The sequence below is a fragment of the Dromiciops gliroides genome, chromosome 4, assembly GCF_019393635.1.
Source record: "Dromiciops gliroides isolate mDroGli1 chromosome 4, mDroGli1.pri, whole genome shotgun sequence".
Taxonomy (NCBI): Eukaryota; Metazoa; Chordata; class Mammalia; order Microbiotheria; family Microbiotheriidae; genus Dromiciops; species Dromiciops gliroides.
The window spans coordinates 180,869,283-180,884,871 of NC_057864.1; the positions used below are offsets into that span (position 1 = coordinate 180,869,283).

At 45.6% G+C, this 15,589-nt stretch overlaps 1 protein-coding gene across 2 annotated transcripts in view; it reads left to right on the forward strand.

Moving 5' to 3' along the window:
- The first annotated feature begins 8,556 nt into the window (after window positions 1-8,556).
- The window catches only part of ACLY (ATP citrate lyase), a 46,397-nt gene continuing 39,364 nt past the window's right edge, over window positions 8,557-15,589 (forward strand). For both annotated transcript variants that reach the window (XM_043999649.1, XM_043999650.1), the window contains exons 1-2: window positions 8,557-8,714; window positions 15,029-15,210. In XM_043999649.1, coding sequence (XP_043855584.1) covers window positions 15,052-15,210 — 159 coding nt within the window. In that variant the 5' untranslated portion in view covers window positions 8,557-8,714; window positions 15,029-15,051. The remainder of the gene's footprint in view (window positions 8,715-15,028; window positions 15,211-15,589) is intronic.

The following is a 15,589-nucleotide window of genomic DNA, read 5'->3' on the forward strand; positions in this document are numbered from 1 at the left end:
AAAATTTTCAGTGACTCCCTATTCCCTTCCGAGTAAAGTCCAAGCTGCTTTGCATGACCACAAGTAGGCATCACCTGGTCCTTTGAGCCTCATTCCATATTATTCCCCTCCAATCACTTTGTATTCCACTCAAAACCTATTACTCTGTCCCTGCAACCACTAAGCACTCCTGTACTTTCCCATGTCTCTGCCTTTGCTTAAATGGTTTAAATATGTTGAAATTCCAGCTATTTTATAAGCCCAACTGAAATGGTTTCTCTCCAACTCTTTCTTCTCTATTTTATTTATCTGCTATCTTCCCTGATTCTTCTGTCTGCAGGTCCTCTGTCTCCATTTAGTTCTCAAGGGGCTGCTTGTTTTGTACATCTTCAATATACTCATTGCATTATTAGTATATACTATAGTTATTTGTATTTGTGTCTTATGCTCCCATTAGACTGTAAACATGAAGGCTTGAGACCAAGCTCTATCAGAACTTTGTATCTTTTCCCCACCTCTGACACCCAGTGCCTAGAATAGGGCTGGACACACAGGAGGTGCTTAATATAGGACTCTGTCTTGTGCCCTTTTCTCCCCTCTCTCTCTCTCCTTAGCTCCCTTGAGTTCATCCTCTATGAAACTGATTCCTAGACCTCTAGATCTAGCCCAGTAATTCTCCTGAATTCCAGTCTCATACCACCAAAGACATTTCCAATTGGAGGTAAGTAACTTGGACTCAACTTGTCCAAAACAGAAATCCTTCCCTCAAACCCACCCATCTTAGCAACTTTTTTATTTTTGTTGAGGTCTTCTGGTCACACACATTTGTAACCTCACTCAGCCTCAACTCTTCCCTCTCCTTCATCCCTCATATCCAATCAGTTGCCAAGTCTTGTCGATTATCCCTTTATAATATAATTTACGGGCAGCTAGGTGGTGCAGTGGATAGAGCACCAGCCCTGGAGTCAGGAGTACCTAAGTTCAAATCCGGCCTCAGACACTTAACACTTACTAGCTGTGTGACCCTGGGCAAGTCACTTAACCCCAATTGCCTCACTAAAAAAAAAAAATATATATATATATATATATACATATATAATTTACATGCACTCCCTTCTCTCTGATCACATGGCTGCTACACTACTTAAGGCCCTCATTCCCCTTCATTTGTACTATTGTAATAGTACTAAAGACTGGTCTCCTAGCCTCTTCCATCCTCCAACTCAATTATCCACAGAGTTGCCAAGTAAGAGAGACAGTGTGGTAGTGAGTGGGCAGCTAGGTACTGCAGTACACAGTGTTGCACTTGGAGTCCCAAAGACTTGAGTTCAGATCACTAACTGTGTGACTTGCTTATCTTCTCTGCCTCTGTTTCCTCATCTGTAAAATGGGGGTAAGAAAAGCACCTACTTCACAAGGTTGTTGTGAGGATCTGATGAGATGACGTAAGTAAAGTGTTTTGCTAACTTTAAGGTTTGCAATATAAAGTTTGCTATATAAATGATGACGACGATGATGATAAATATGAATTATTGGATAGAGAACTGGAGTCAGAAAGGCCTGGGTTCAAGTCTTTTCTCAGACCCTGGGCAAATCCCTTCACCTCTCAATGCCCCACACAACTGAGATCATGAATTGCAGAGATGGTGCCAACCTGTATTGGTGGAGTTTTCCATCTCAGTGAAGTCACAGGTCTAGCTAGTTTCTATCCCTGTGTTTAAAGTGCAACTCTGACCATATCATTCCCAAGTCTAAAAGTAAGCTCCAACAGCTAAAATGCAAATCCAAGGCCAAAATACAAATTCTTCCATTTGGCCATCCAAACCTATCAAAAATCTGGTTCCGGCCTACCTTCCCAGGCTGATTGCTCATCCCTTTGCTCCATGTGTTTATTCTGTCCAGACTGACCTTCTGTTGTTCCTGGTACTTGACATTCCATTTCCCATCTCTGTGCCTTTGCCCAGGCTGTCTCCCAGGCATGGAATGTCTTCCCTTCTTCTCTTTCTCCCCTTCATGAAATCTCTAGCTTTCTTCAAGAGTTTAACTCAAATGCCAGCTATTCCAGGAATCCTGTCCTGATCACCCCAAAGCTCTACCCCTGGCGGTTGCTTTGTATGTATTTTGTATTTCATTTTCCAGGTACTTCCTCTCCCTCCCCCAATAGAACTTTGAGCACAGGGACATAGCCTCATCTCCTAGCATGATGCCTAATACACAGAGAGCGCTTAATAAATGCTTGTCAGATGGCTGAATGACTTCACTAGACAAGGCCTGCTGCCTCTGGATTGTCAATTGGGGGAGGCAAGTCCATAACAGATTGGATAACACAATACATAATGGGTCATTAAGGGAAAATTGGATTTTGATGGGGCGAGATACTCCAAATTCTTCTATTTCAAGGAGGCAGCACAAACACTGGCTTTGACCCTGTCAATCCTGCTCTTTGAATATGCTGAGGGTTGGCAGGTAAGGGCAAGGCAGCAGAATGATAAACATATCAATAGATAAACCTGAATATTGATGCCACATGAAAGTCAAGGGTCAATGGTCTGTGTAGGCGAGGGACTTGATTTGGATAGGGTACAATGGAGAGACCTTCTAGAGGAAAAAGGAATTTCAAGAACTGCTTGAATAGTGAAAATCAGCTGGTTTCTTTTTTTTAAATTTTATTTATTTTTATTTTTCAGCTGGTTTCTTAAAGGTGGCACAGTGGATTGAGCATGGGACCTGGAGACAAGACCTGAGTTCAAATCCAACTGCAGACACTTATTGGCCATGTGTCCCTGAGCAAGTCACTTAACCCTGTTTGCCGTAGTTTTCTCATCTATCAAATAAGATGGAGAAGGAGATGGCAAACTACTCCAGGATCTCTGCCACGAAAACCCCTAATGGAGTCACAAAGAGTTGGATAAGACTGAACAAAAAAGGAACTTGTGTGGGAGGTATCTTATCTTTTTGGATACCTGTTATGCCTCTACTGAAGCAAACCAAACCAGTCTTCCTTCGTGCCTTCACCAGAGGCAGCCTCTCTCAGGAAGGTTTATAAGCTTAGATATTTTGAAAAAGACTCCTAGTTATTTGGTTCCCAACCCTAATAACATATTTGACAAACATCATCTCGTTTGCTTTTTTTTTTTTTTGTGAGGCAATGGGGTTAAATGACTTGCCCAGGATCACACAGCTAGTAAGTATTAAGTGTCTGAGGCTGGATTTGAACTTAGGTCCTCCTGACTCCAGGGCCAGTGCTCTATCCACTGTGCCATCTAGCTGCCCCTCATTTGCTTTTTAAGGTATGTGGTATGTTGTATCCATTTTACAGATGGATATGACTGAGGCTCAACACAGTGAAGTAATTTGCTCAAGTCCACACAGGTAGGATTTGAACCCAGGTTACCTGACTTCAAGCCCACTTCTCTTTCCAGTAAACTACACTGCCTCTCAAACACCGTTCAAGTGACCCCCCTCATCTCTATAATAATCCTTCAGAGTCTTGGAGGCCTTCTGTCCTTGGCTACTCAGTCTGTTCTTTTTCTGATTCATTTGTACACAAAGATTGGAAGAAAGATTAGGTGCCCTTCCCCAGAGATGTTTGGGCACATACACAGCCTCCCCTGCACATGCCAAGGCATTAGGTACTGTGTTAAAGATCAAGCTGCTGCACCTCCCCCTTTCCCCTGCCCCAATTCCTAGAAAGATAGCTAGTCCTGGCTTTTCCCCTTCTTCCCCCAGCACCCACCCTCCCCATTTCACTGGCTCCCTGAAGTAGAACCAACCTGAAATTTAGATCTGGACCCCAGAATGAGGGGGAGTTAACAATGCCCTCAGACTGACAGGTGGCATCCACACCTCCACAGCCAAGCACACTCCCTCTCTTTTTCTCCCTCTACTCTGCCTCCAGGGGCAATATTCATTTCATTGCTAACTCTGCCTTTTAATATTTCTACTTTAACTAGAGAACACAGCTCTGTACACTCCTAAGCAATTACCCTGGTGATTAGTATTGATCCTGGGTTTCCTGGGGTCTGAAATCCCTTTACTAACTAGCCTGGGATAGTGAAGATCAGAAGGTAGGTTGACTGTAAAATAACAAACTACACAGAGATTTTGATTCAGGAAGGAAGAAGGAAGAAGTGGTATCTTAGGACCACCCAACTTGGATCAAAGTGGGTGTATGTACATTGGTTTATTTCAGGGTAGGATATCTCTTCCCCCTTCTCTGCATGGTATCCTTTCTACTACCATCACTCTGCTGAACAATGATTCTCCCTCCCAAGTCTTCCAAAGACTGGAAAGAATATGTCACATTTAGACCTATGAGTGTCCAGCATGGGTCCATGGACTTTGGATAGACTTTAAAAGGTCTGTGAACTTGGATAAGGAAAAAAAAGAAATCCTATCTTTCTTTCTTTCTTTTTGTGGGGCAATAAGGGTTAAGTGACTTGCCCAGAGTCACACAGCTAGTAAATGTCAAGTGTCTGAGGCTGGATTTGAACTCAGGTCCTCCTGAATCCAGGGCCGGTGCTTTATTCACCTCGCCACCCCAGCTGCCCCCTATCTTTATTTCAATATGATTGGTTTCCTTTACAATACTATGTAGTTTATCATATGCATTTTAAAACATTATTCTGATAAAGGGTTCATAGGCTTTTACCACATAAGTCAAAGGGGTCCATCACACACAAAAAAGTTAAAAACCCTTGGCCTAGAGAATCTTGCATAGCAGATTCATTCAACAAATTTGTATTAAGTGTCACCAACAGGCCTCAAACACACTGATGAGATGAGTAAGGGGGATGCCTACCCCAAGCATGTCAAGACTTTCCCTGGCAGAATGGGAGGATGAGAATAATTTGTTCCAATGGCCATGAAGGCAGCTGAAGCAAGCCCTGTGAATAGCTTGGTCAGATGTAGAAAATGCCAAGGTCATCCAGTGCATCCTGGGCCATTGCCAGTTGTCCTGATTTTTGTCCTGCCACTGAACCTCAATGATTCTGGAAGAGAGAATGAGGCTGATGACTTTGTGCAATTCTGCCTCACTGAAATCCAATTTATTTAAAAGTCAAGACATCAGCCGTCACATCATGATATCATCGGTCCTCTTCAAAAACGAAGGAGGGGGCAGCTAGGTGGTACAGTGGATGGGGCACTGGCCCTGGATTCAGGAGGACCTGAGTTCAAATCCAGCCTCAGACACTTGACACTAACTGCGTGACCCTGGACATGTCACTTAACCCTCATTGCCCCACAAAAAAAAAATCCAAAAAAAACCCCAAACAAACAAACGAAGGAAGAACAAGAACATTAAGCACTTTTACTAATCATTAAGGAAGACCCTAGGAGGGCAGCTAGGTGGAGCAGTGGATAAAGCACTGGCCCTGGATTCAGGAGGACCTGAGTTCAAATCCAGCCTCAGACACTTGACACTAGCTGTGTGACCCTGGGCAAGTCACTTAACCCTCATTGCCCCACCAAAAAAAAAAAAGGAAGATGCCAAATTTTGTCCTTTTAAAATATAGTCCCTACCCTCCTGGACCTTCCTGTCTAGTAAATGGGTGAAACACAAACATAAATAATTAGAATCTACATTAAATGATAATCCATTAGAGACATGCAATGTGAAGTGCGAGAAGGAAAGTCCTTCCCTACAAATTAGAGGTGGGGACTAGGGAAAGGCTTCATGAACATAGCACTTGAGCTGGGCTTTATGGGGTGGGTAGGGCAGAGGAGTGTATTCCAAGTATCTGGAATAGCCAGAGCATTAGCTTGGAAATAGGAGTAGAGAAGAGAGCAGTTTGGCCCAGAGTGACTAAAGTGACATGACTGTGAGGTAAGGCTGAAAAGGTAGGCTCGCGCCCAGTTGTGGAGGGACTTGAATGCCAGGCAAAGCAGTTTGAATAGTGCTCAAGAGAGAACAGGGAACTACTGAAGCTTTAAAAAATGTTTTTAGCAGAGAAATGCTATGGTTGGAAAGAAAAATTATTCGTACATCAGTCTAAAAGGCCGATTTTTGGGCCAAGGGAAAGAAAGAATAAATATGAGGGGACCTTTTAGGAGGCTCCTGAAATTATCCAAAGAGGATGGTAATGAGAACCTATACTAAGTGGAAAAGGAGAAAGGACAGATAGGGGAATGGACTTACTGGATGGAAATATACTGTTCCAAAATGAGAGGAGGGGAGCTCTAAGGAGGAGAGTGTATGTATAATGGCATAGGTGTTCTCTCTGGCCTTTCCATCTTCCCTTTTTTTCTCTATAGTTGTTCTAGCAGGAAGAACAGGGGCATAGGAAGGAGCATGTTCTAAAAAGATATGATCAACAAAGATCTTTGGAAGAATGACAATGGCATCATCAATAATTCAGCTGTCTAGAGTATGGGCAGTACAGGGAAAGAGGGGCCTTGTCCACCTGCTATCCGCCTGACCTGAAACTGGATAGAGGATGGGCCAAGGACAACTGTTTACTCTTGGGAACTTGCAAAATTTGCTGTCTGGGACCTTGCCTACTGAGGGAAGAGGGAGGATGGAAACATGCCAATGCTTTGGAAGCCTGGACTGACCCTCACTTGAACTGGCCATTCAATGTCAGTTCTGGGCTCCACAGCTTCCTGGGCTTATGGGTTAGACAAAGGACTGGGGGAGGTCGAGGGAGCACTAGCAAAATAGTTTTGGTACCATAGAAAACCACTGGTTTTGGAGACCCAGGATGTAATTTCAAATGTTACTTTTGCCATTTATAACCCCTGTGATCTTGGGAAATTCATTTAACCTGTTTGGGCCTCAGTTCTTTACCTACAAAATGAAGGGGCTAGACCAGATAACCTTTAAAATTCTTTCCAGATCCAAACCTAGATAGTATCTTCTCCTAAACAAGAGATATTCCTCTGGAGGCCAAGTAAATCAGAGATTTAGATGAGATGATCCTAATGCTCCCAACTTGAATTTTAGTCTGCAAACATTACATGAGAGGGACCTGATCAGGGGATGTTCCCCCCATCAATTCGATGAGTTTACCTTTCACACTACAGAGCAGTAGTTTGCAGACTTTATATAGCAATGCCCTCCTTAAAAAAACCCCAAAAAACTGTCACCTTCTCTACACTTTTTAGGACACTTCACATAATTTAAATGTAATTGTTTAAAATTTCAACGAATCATCTAACTTTTTTAGTTATTTCAATTTCTATAATTGGCATTTTTAATTTTGAAAATTTGCTAATTATATTATACTTAATAAAATCAATGCTGTTGAGAAATAAAACAGATCTTGGGATACTTTGTTTAACTTTGAGTTAACATGTCACATTTAAAATCGACAAGCAGCTCAACACAGCCATTCAGAAGTCTAGGCCAACTGATGACTATGGTTAGCAGATCATGCCTTATTCAACAGGGGTGACTCGAACTTGACCTTGTTTACCCACAGTACATTAAAGAATCGGTTTCTGAATTCAGTGCCAGAATACATTTGACACGTGAATCTTCCTTTTAGTGGCTTCGATTAGAAATATGTTTTCGTTGAAAAGGGGATGAATTTCTGTATCTATTCTGGAAAATACCCAATAATTTTAGCCACTTCTTTGTGGTACCACAAACTTCTCCCCTTTCACGTTTTTAAAATACTGGTATGGGCATGCCTATTGGCACCTTATTAAGAGGATAAAGACAACTCCCATTACATTTATTAAAAGCCTTTTAAAATATACATATATATTTTAAAAGAAATCAGTAGATTCCAGTTCGGGCACTAGCTGAGATAGGAAGATTAAGTAAATCCCCATATCGTTACGCTAGAAAGGCGGAATGCTCAGGGTTCTCTTCTTTGTCTAGCTGGACTCTCCTCCCCACTTGTCTTCCTAGAAAGGTGGCAGGAAGAGGGGAAGGGGAAAGCCGCATCGGAAGACTTATCACCGCCCCATCGCCCCTCCAGCACAGATGCAGCCCAGGATTCCCTCCCCCACTCCACCCTACGTGGAAACGTCAGACCTGACTGCAGCTGTGGCTCACACCCGTACCCAATAACCCAATGGGGCTCCCTATTTGCTAGGACATGCGGACCTTAAAGCCGCCTGGATGTCTCGCGGGGAGGGCCGCTGGGTCCCCAATGTTGGACCAGCCCCCATCAGGACCCCTCCACCCCTTCTCCCCCACCCACTTGCGGGTTGGATCACCATGACTACTGGCCCCGCCCAGAGATCAGGCCACAGCCCACCGCCTCCACGCGTAGCACCCTATCCTCCGAGAGCCGGCCCTGCCCATCTCCCCACCAATGGCCCCGCCCCCGAGTAAGGGAGGTAGGGAGGGCGGAGGCTCCGGACTGTTCAGTGACGAGCGGGGTAGAAGGGAGCGCCTGGGAGATAGGCAAGGCGAAGGAGGGACCGAAGCTGGGAGGGGCGGAGCTAGACACCCGACATTGCTCCGGCCGGGGCGCCGGGTAAAACGGGACTACAAGTCCCAGCAACGCTCAGGCCCGCCTCCGGGGGCGGGGCCGCATCCGGGCAGCGAATGGTAAGAGAGCCTCAGGAACAGGCTAGGAGACACGTGTGGCCAATCCCCGGGATCCCCCAGCCATGAGCAGATGGAAGGGGGTGGGGGGAGGGGAGGAGCCTGGCTAGGCCCCGGACAAAAGCCGGGGCTGGGGCGGCAGCTGCAGGCACAAGTTCCTAGCGGCGCGCAGGGGGACTAGGAGCTGCAACTAGGGCCTTCGAAGGGACTACTACCGACAGGCGGCCGCGGAGAGGTGAGTCGCGGGCGGCCGCGTGGGCAGTGGCAGGAATCCCTTTCCCAGTCTGTCTGTGTCTCCCCCCCACCCCCCAAGCCCTACGACGTTTGCATCGTGTGGACCCGGCGCCTGGGCCCCCTTCACGCTGGAAGTTAGCTTGTTCTGCGCTTTGGGATCACCTTTTCCTGGTCATCTTTGCATCATGGTCTGCGGCCGTGATCAGCACGCTGTCCCCCCCTCCCCCTACAAGCCGGCCTTCCACGCATACGCGCGCGCACTCGTGACTCCGGACTTTGCCAGGGTTTGTCCGGAGCTGGTGTTTGCCCTTCTTCCCGCCTCTTAACCCGCCACCGTCGCTTCCCTGGCACCTGTCGCTCCCCGGTTTTGTTCCCAGCCGGGGCTCCACACCCCGCCTCCCTCCACCCCCACCCCCACCTCCACACCCAGGGATCCGGGCACCCGGAGCTGGCCCAAGCCTGGAGGAAAGGAAATGGGAAAAGCGCGGCCGGCTCGCGCAAGGCCAGAAACACTCCCCCCCCCCCCATCCCGTGATCTTTACCACCTTCCTCCCTGGCGTGGGTTTAGGGGTTCGAATCCCACCTAGGCAAGTAAGAGGTAGTAGGGGCAGGCGTGTGGGCGCGGTTCTGTGACTCCCTCGTGGTGGTCCCGGAGTTCACCCAGGTCTTGGTTTGTTGGAAAGGACATTGGGAGGTGGGGTCTTCTTGGGCTGGAATGGGTGGAGCAAAGGGGGGATTAGGTGTTAACATGATGCCATCTCGTCCGGGCTGCTCTATCCATCCAGATGGTCGGGATGGCTGGAGGACCTCCCCCCACTCCCATTCCCTCCTCCTCTTCTTCCTCTAGTCTGGTTGGAGAAGAAGGAAAGGGCTTTGCTGGTGGAAATCCAGACTCTTCTTCGAGCTCTTACCCCCCCCCCCCCAATGCTGAATGCTGGCTAGCACAATATGCCAGTTAGGAGTTCTGGCCTCTCCACTCCACGTGAATCACTTTTTGGAAGGTGGTGTCGATGACCGGCTTGATTCTGAGGGTTTGGATCCTAGGCAAGGGGAAAAAGGCAGGGGGTCGAGGGTTCTTCTTGTCTCTGACCACCTTTTAACGTGATTCCTGCTCCCTTTTAATTTCAGCTTCGCTTTAGCCTCCTTTCTCAACCTCTTTTGTATTAATTAATTAGAGGCACACCCACCTCCTGGTCAGTCTCATACTAGGTTGTCAGGGCTGGCACCTCTCCTTCAGTCATTGGGGATCTCCAGTGACTGTGGGATAGGCTTTAAGATCTCAGGAAAGGTTTCAGGGGCTTTGAGGTGATGCTAGTTTAGGGGAGAGGAAGTAGGGACAATTAGAATTTTTCAGCTAATTTGGGTGTCTCACACATCACATGCACATACTTATATATTTCCTATTTATTAGGCCCTCAAAGGGGGCCCTGAAATTACTGCCACTAGTTCTGTTTTGGACTTGTGGTCAAAAACCCTGTTAAGACTCCTCTTGGGGGATAAAATGGAGGGTAAAATCCCTCTGTCAAGTCTCGCTTAAAGAAAAGACCCTCCTCATTTCTTATCCTGTCACTTCTCCTGACTGTCCCATTTTTCTCTTTTGACTGTTATGCTTTGGAGAGCTGATACCTGTCTAGATGGGGAACTAGGCTGTGGGATACCTCCTTATGTCTTAAAGATGCCTCTGAACTTTCATTTGCTGGGATCCCTGGTGAGGAGTAGATGTTAATTCTCCTGTTATTAGTCCTTTTTGTTTGTTTGTTTGTTTTTTTGTGCGAGACAATTGGGGTTAAGTGACTTGTCCAGGGTCACACAGCTAGTAAGTGTCAAGTGTCTGAGGCCGGATTTGAACTCGGGTCCTCCTGAATCCAGGGCCAGTGCTTTATCCACTGTGCCACCTAGCCGCCCCCTGTTATTAGTCCTTTTACATAGAAATGAGTATAGCCCCTTACTCTGGTCTATAAATCACCCCTCCGTTTATTAGCCAGTACCTTTCTTTGTCAGCAGTGATAGGTTCTTGGGGCTTTAGTGGTAAATCCTCTGAACCACTACCTCCATTCCCACCCCACCCCCAACCTGAAATTGAAATTCATCTGCAATTGAAAATTCTGTTTCCGGGATAGTGAGATAGTTGACTGAGGTTCGGTGGCTTCAGCTATGGCTGGTGAACTTATTTAACCTAGGCCCTTTAGGCTTGGCTAGATACAAAGAGCTGGCTAATCCCTTCTGGCTTTGAGATTCTGAGTTTTAAAGTATATTGGCTTCAGTTACCGGTTGGCTGGGTTTGACTGACTTTCCTATGGACAGTGAGTGAATGAAAATCAGCTCCCGCACTACTCTTAAACTGCACACTTTCCCCACCCGCAGGCTGGAAGAGCCTAAGCCTTTAGAAAAAAGCCTTGGGTGTGAATACAGTTCCCCTTGTTACCTTTCTGTTTCTCCTAGTATGTCCCTTTAGGTATCTGATCTCAGATCTGGGATTTGCCTGGGAACCTGGGCTAGATCTGACCCACAGAACTTCCCTAAGGACATTGTTTTAGGAGCAGAGATGCATAATCTTGATTGGGTTTGGGGAAAAGAATGGGCTGTGACCCCTAGGAGATCTCCCCTCCTACTTGTGTGAACACCTTTCCTCATTGTCTGAAGGATGTCCTTGGTGACTGGTAATGTCTGCTTATTCTATGTGTGTGTGTTGTTTTTTCTTTCTGTGAGTCTCAGTCACCAAAATCCATTAGTTTGTACCAAACATCCCCTGTGTCTTCTCCTCCACCACAGTTTTGTTAATGGAAATTATTTGAGGGAGGAAGGGGATGAGAATGGCAGACTTCTAAAAGTATTTGCCAAATCATAGCATTCTGTTGGCTCTTTACCCCTAATTGGTGCTTAGGTGGGTCTGAGATGTTGGGACATCTGTGATGCTGTTACAAGGACATTATCCAAATTGATATTGGGGATGGGGAGTGAGAAGGGACTGTAGAATGAACTTTCCACCCGCATCCCCACCCCTGGCATTTGTCTGCCCCTGGCTTCATTTAAGGGGGGAGGGGGAGGTGTGTCCCATTCTACTTCAAGACCAGTTTTTCTGGTCCCAGTCAAGAAGGTTGGGAAATTGTCTTTGAGAACTGGGATAAGTGGAGGTGGGGATGGGGAGAGGGGGAGGGGGTGGTTTAGGAAGTCAGAAGAATCAGCCCCAAATTGGGAAGAAGCTGCTAGGGACACCAACGCAGTTCCAAAAATGAAAAGGCCTCCAATCCCGCATACTTCATGCCTCCTACTGGTTCTTTTCTGTAGCATTGAGAACTCTTATCTGATTACACCCATTTTATGGACTGGGTAACTGAGACCCAAAGAGATTAATCATACTGTTTTAGGCCATTATAGTAGGGAGGGGCCAAGCTCCCCTACTTGAGAAAATGCTTCTCCACCTCCTGTCTTTGGGGGGGTGGGGGGGCCGGTCTGAGTGTTCCAAGGAAGGATGTTTCTCTGAGTCAGGAGAGGTTTTAATATATTCAGAGATGTGAGGTAAAAACAAAATATTTGAATATAAATAAGAAATTTGAAATGAACAAACTTCGGTCAGGGGTGGGGAGGAAAGCTACACATTCTCAGTAAGTTGGGAAGGGAGAGGACAAGGGGGTGGGGCTGGACTGGCTGACTTTCAGACAAGAGCCTCTCTCATGATGGTGTTTCACTTCTCATCCCTGGATGGGGACAAAATTCCAGACGTGGCAAGACCTGTAAAACTCCCCCAAAAAAACACTGGCTAGAAGCTGCCAACCTTTTCAAGGGTCATTCTTCTTTTTTTTTAAATTTAATTTAATTTTCCCCAACAAACATAACATTTCCTTTCCTATGTCCAAGAGAAGAAAGCCTTGTTTTATCTGTAACCTCACTTATCCAGGCTTTGGAAGAATTCCTGACTGTTCCCCCTCATCTTTTTTTTCCTTTCTCTGCAGGCCCCTCCCTCCCTTTCCCTAACCTGTTACTCCTGCTGTCTTGTGGGAGGACAGGGTTGGACTAGGGAGGGAAGGTAGGTGGATGGAGAAATCCTTATCAGGGTTTTGTTCCTTTGCTGGAGTGGCTGGAGGATGCTGTGATTTGGGGCTTCTAAAAATCAAAGTTCACCTGTTTCTTCCACTATTTATTAGGAGGCCCCTTCTGTGTAGGGTCCCTAGGACCTCAGCTGAAATAATAATTAATTTAGAGCCTGAAACCATCTGGTCCACTTGTTCATGGTCCCAAAGTTGGTGGTAGAACCAGCCAGTAGTTCTTGCTCTAGAAGCGACTGGTGCTTGTGGGGTTCCTGAGATGCAGTCACTACAGCTAAATGACCTGGCTGGGAGGCAAATGGGCTCATTGTTCTCCCTGGCCCAGTGGTTTCCCCTTCTGTATAATAGGAATATTCTGGAGGAAGGGTTTGGTTGTTTTGGAAGCTACTGAGCTCCCTCAGTCCTTCTCATTGCCAGCCCACAAATACTTGGCCGAGTCTGACAGTGAGCAAAGACCTGGGCTTGTCCAGAGTCCGAGGGTGACAATGTAGCTTTTGGGGGTGGGGTGAAGTCAAAATTGTGACAAGAGGTTCAGAGAGAAATCTAGAAAGGGATTGTGCAATTCTGGCACATTAGAGAAGGGTGAGCCTTGTGTGTATCCTGAATGTGTGTGTGTGTGGGGGGGGGACAGGAGTTTTCTCTGTGTTATATCTAGACCCCTTCACTCCAGTCTTTTTTTTTTTAAAGTAATTTTTTTCCGTTACATGTAAAGATAGTTCTCAACTTTTGTTTATACAAGCTTTCCAATTTCACATTTTTCTCCCTCCCTCCCCTAGACAGCAGGTAATCTGATGTAGGTTATATATATATATATATATATATAAAATAACATTAAACACATTTCTGCATTAGTCATGTTATAAGAGAAAAATCAGAGTAATGAGGAAAAACCTCAAAATAGAAAAACAGCCACTCCAGTCTTCTTAACCTGGGTTCTATGAACTTAGTTATTTAATATTTTGATAATTGTATTTCAATATAAGTGGATTCCCTTGTAATCTTGTGTATTTTAAGTTTTGTATTTAAAAACATGAAGGTGTCCACAGGCTTCTCACTCACACACACACACACACACACACACACACACACACACACACACACACACACAGAGCTGCCCTTACTCATGCTCTCTCCCCATCATCCGCAGAATGTGGTGGGAAGGTGAGGTTTCTTTGCCTTAAATACATTGCCAATACCACTTTTAGGTCTTTTTCCCAAAGAGATCATGGAAAGGGGAGAGGGACCCACATGTACAAAAATATTTATAGCTGCTCTTTATGTGGTGGCAAGGAATTGGAAGTTGAGGGGATGCCCATCAATTGGGGAATGGCTGGACAAGTTGTGGTATATGAATGCAATGGAATACTATTGTGCTGTAAGAAACGATGAGCAGGAGGAGTTCAGAGAAACCTGGAGGGTCTTGGGTGGGCTGATGATGAGTGAGATGAGCAGAACCAGAAGAACATTGTACACAGTATCATCAACATTGTGTGTTGATCTACTGTGATGGACTATATTCTTCTCACCAATGCAATGGCACAGAAGAGTTCCAGGGAACTCATGATAGAAGAGGATCTCCAAATCCAGGGAAAAAAAGAAAAAGAAAAAAAGAACTGTGGAGTATAGATGCTGAATGAACCATACTATTTCTTTTGTTTTTGGTGCTGTTGTTTTTCTATTTTGAGGTTTTTTGTCATTGCTCTGATTTTTCTCTTATAACATGACTAATGCAGAAATGTTTAATGTTAGTGTGTGTGTGTGTTTATGTATAACCTATATCAGATTACCTGCTGTCTAGGGGATGGAGGGAGAAAAATCTGAAATTGTAAAGCTTGTATAAACAAAAGTTGAGAACTATCTTTACATGTAATGGGGAAAAAAATAAAATGCTTTATTAATTTAAAAAAAATACATTGCCAGCCTGGAGTGAAAGCAGAATTGAAATTAGTTCCTTAGAGAAAGAGCTATCCCTGACTCCTCGGTGGTTTTGTTCTTCTAGCATCTCTTATTCTTCCCAGGTATTAGGGAAAATTCCACTTTCTCCCCCTTGTTGGGGCCTTTTTTCTACTCTGAGAGGTGCCGAGATCAGCTGTTCTGGAGCGTTCAAAGAGGGGAGTTGGAGCCAGAATGGGGAATAGCTCTACCCAGCTGGGACTAAACAAGGGTCTTTATCTGGGAGTCACAAACCATAAGACTGGGGAGGTTTGGGGCTGAGGGAAGGATTATGGTCAGTTGTCTCTTCTCTAACTGTTGGCCTTCTCTTGGACAGGCAGTGTCTGTCTCTCTGCAGCCATGTCAGCCAAGGCGATATCAGAACAGACAGGGAAGGAGCTTCTCTACAAGTACATCTGTACCACATCAGTGATCCAGAACCGATTCAAGTATGCCCGGGTCACCCCTGACACCGACTGGTCCCATCTGCTGCAGGACCATCCCTGGCTCTTGAACCAGGTCAGCTGCCTACTAGACCTCCATATTGGGGGCAGGAGATGGGAGGCTGTGGGATAGGAAAGCAGTCTTGACACATTGAGTAATTCGATAAGGATTGATGCTGAGCTCTGTTCTTGGGTCCCACAGTTAGAAAGGATGAGGCTGGTCTAGACCAATGAATCCACAAACACTACTCTGGTCCAGGCTCTGTGCTTCCTGCTACAGATACAAATACAAAAATGAACATCTTATGAAAACGAATGTTTAAAACCATCTTTACATGTAACTGGAAAAAAACGAAATACTATTTTTAAAAAATGAATCCTCTGTCCTTAAGGAGGGTAGAGAGGAGTTTTTGGGGGGAGGAATACAATATGGTAACAGAAATGCATGCAGAATA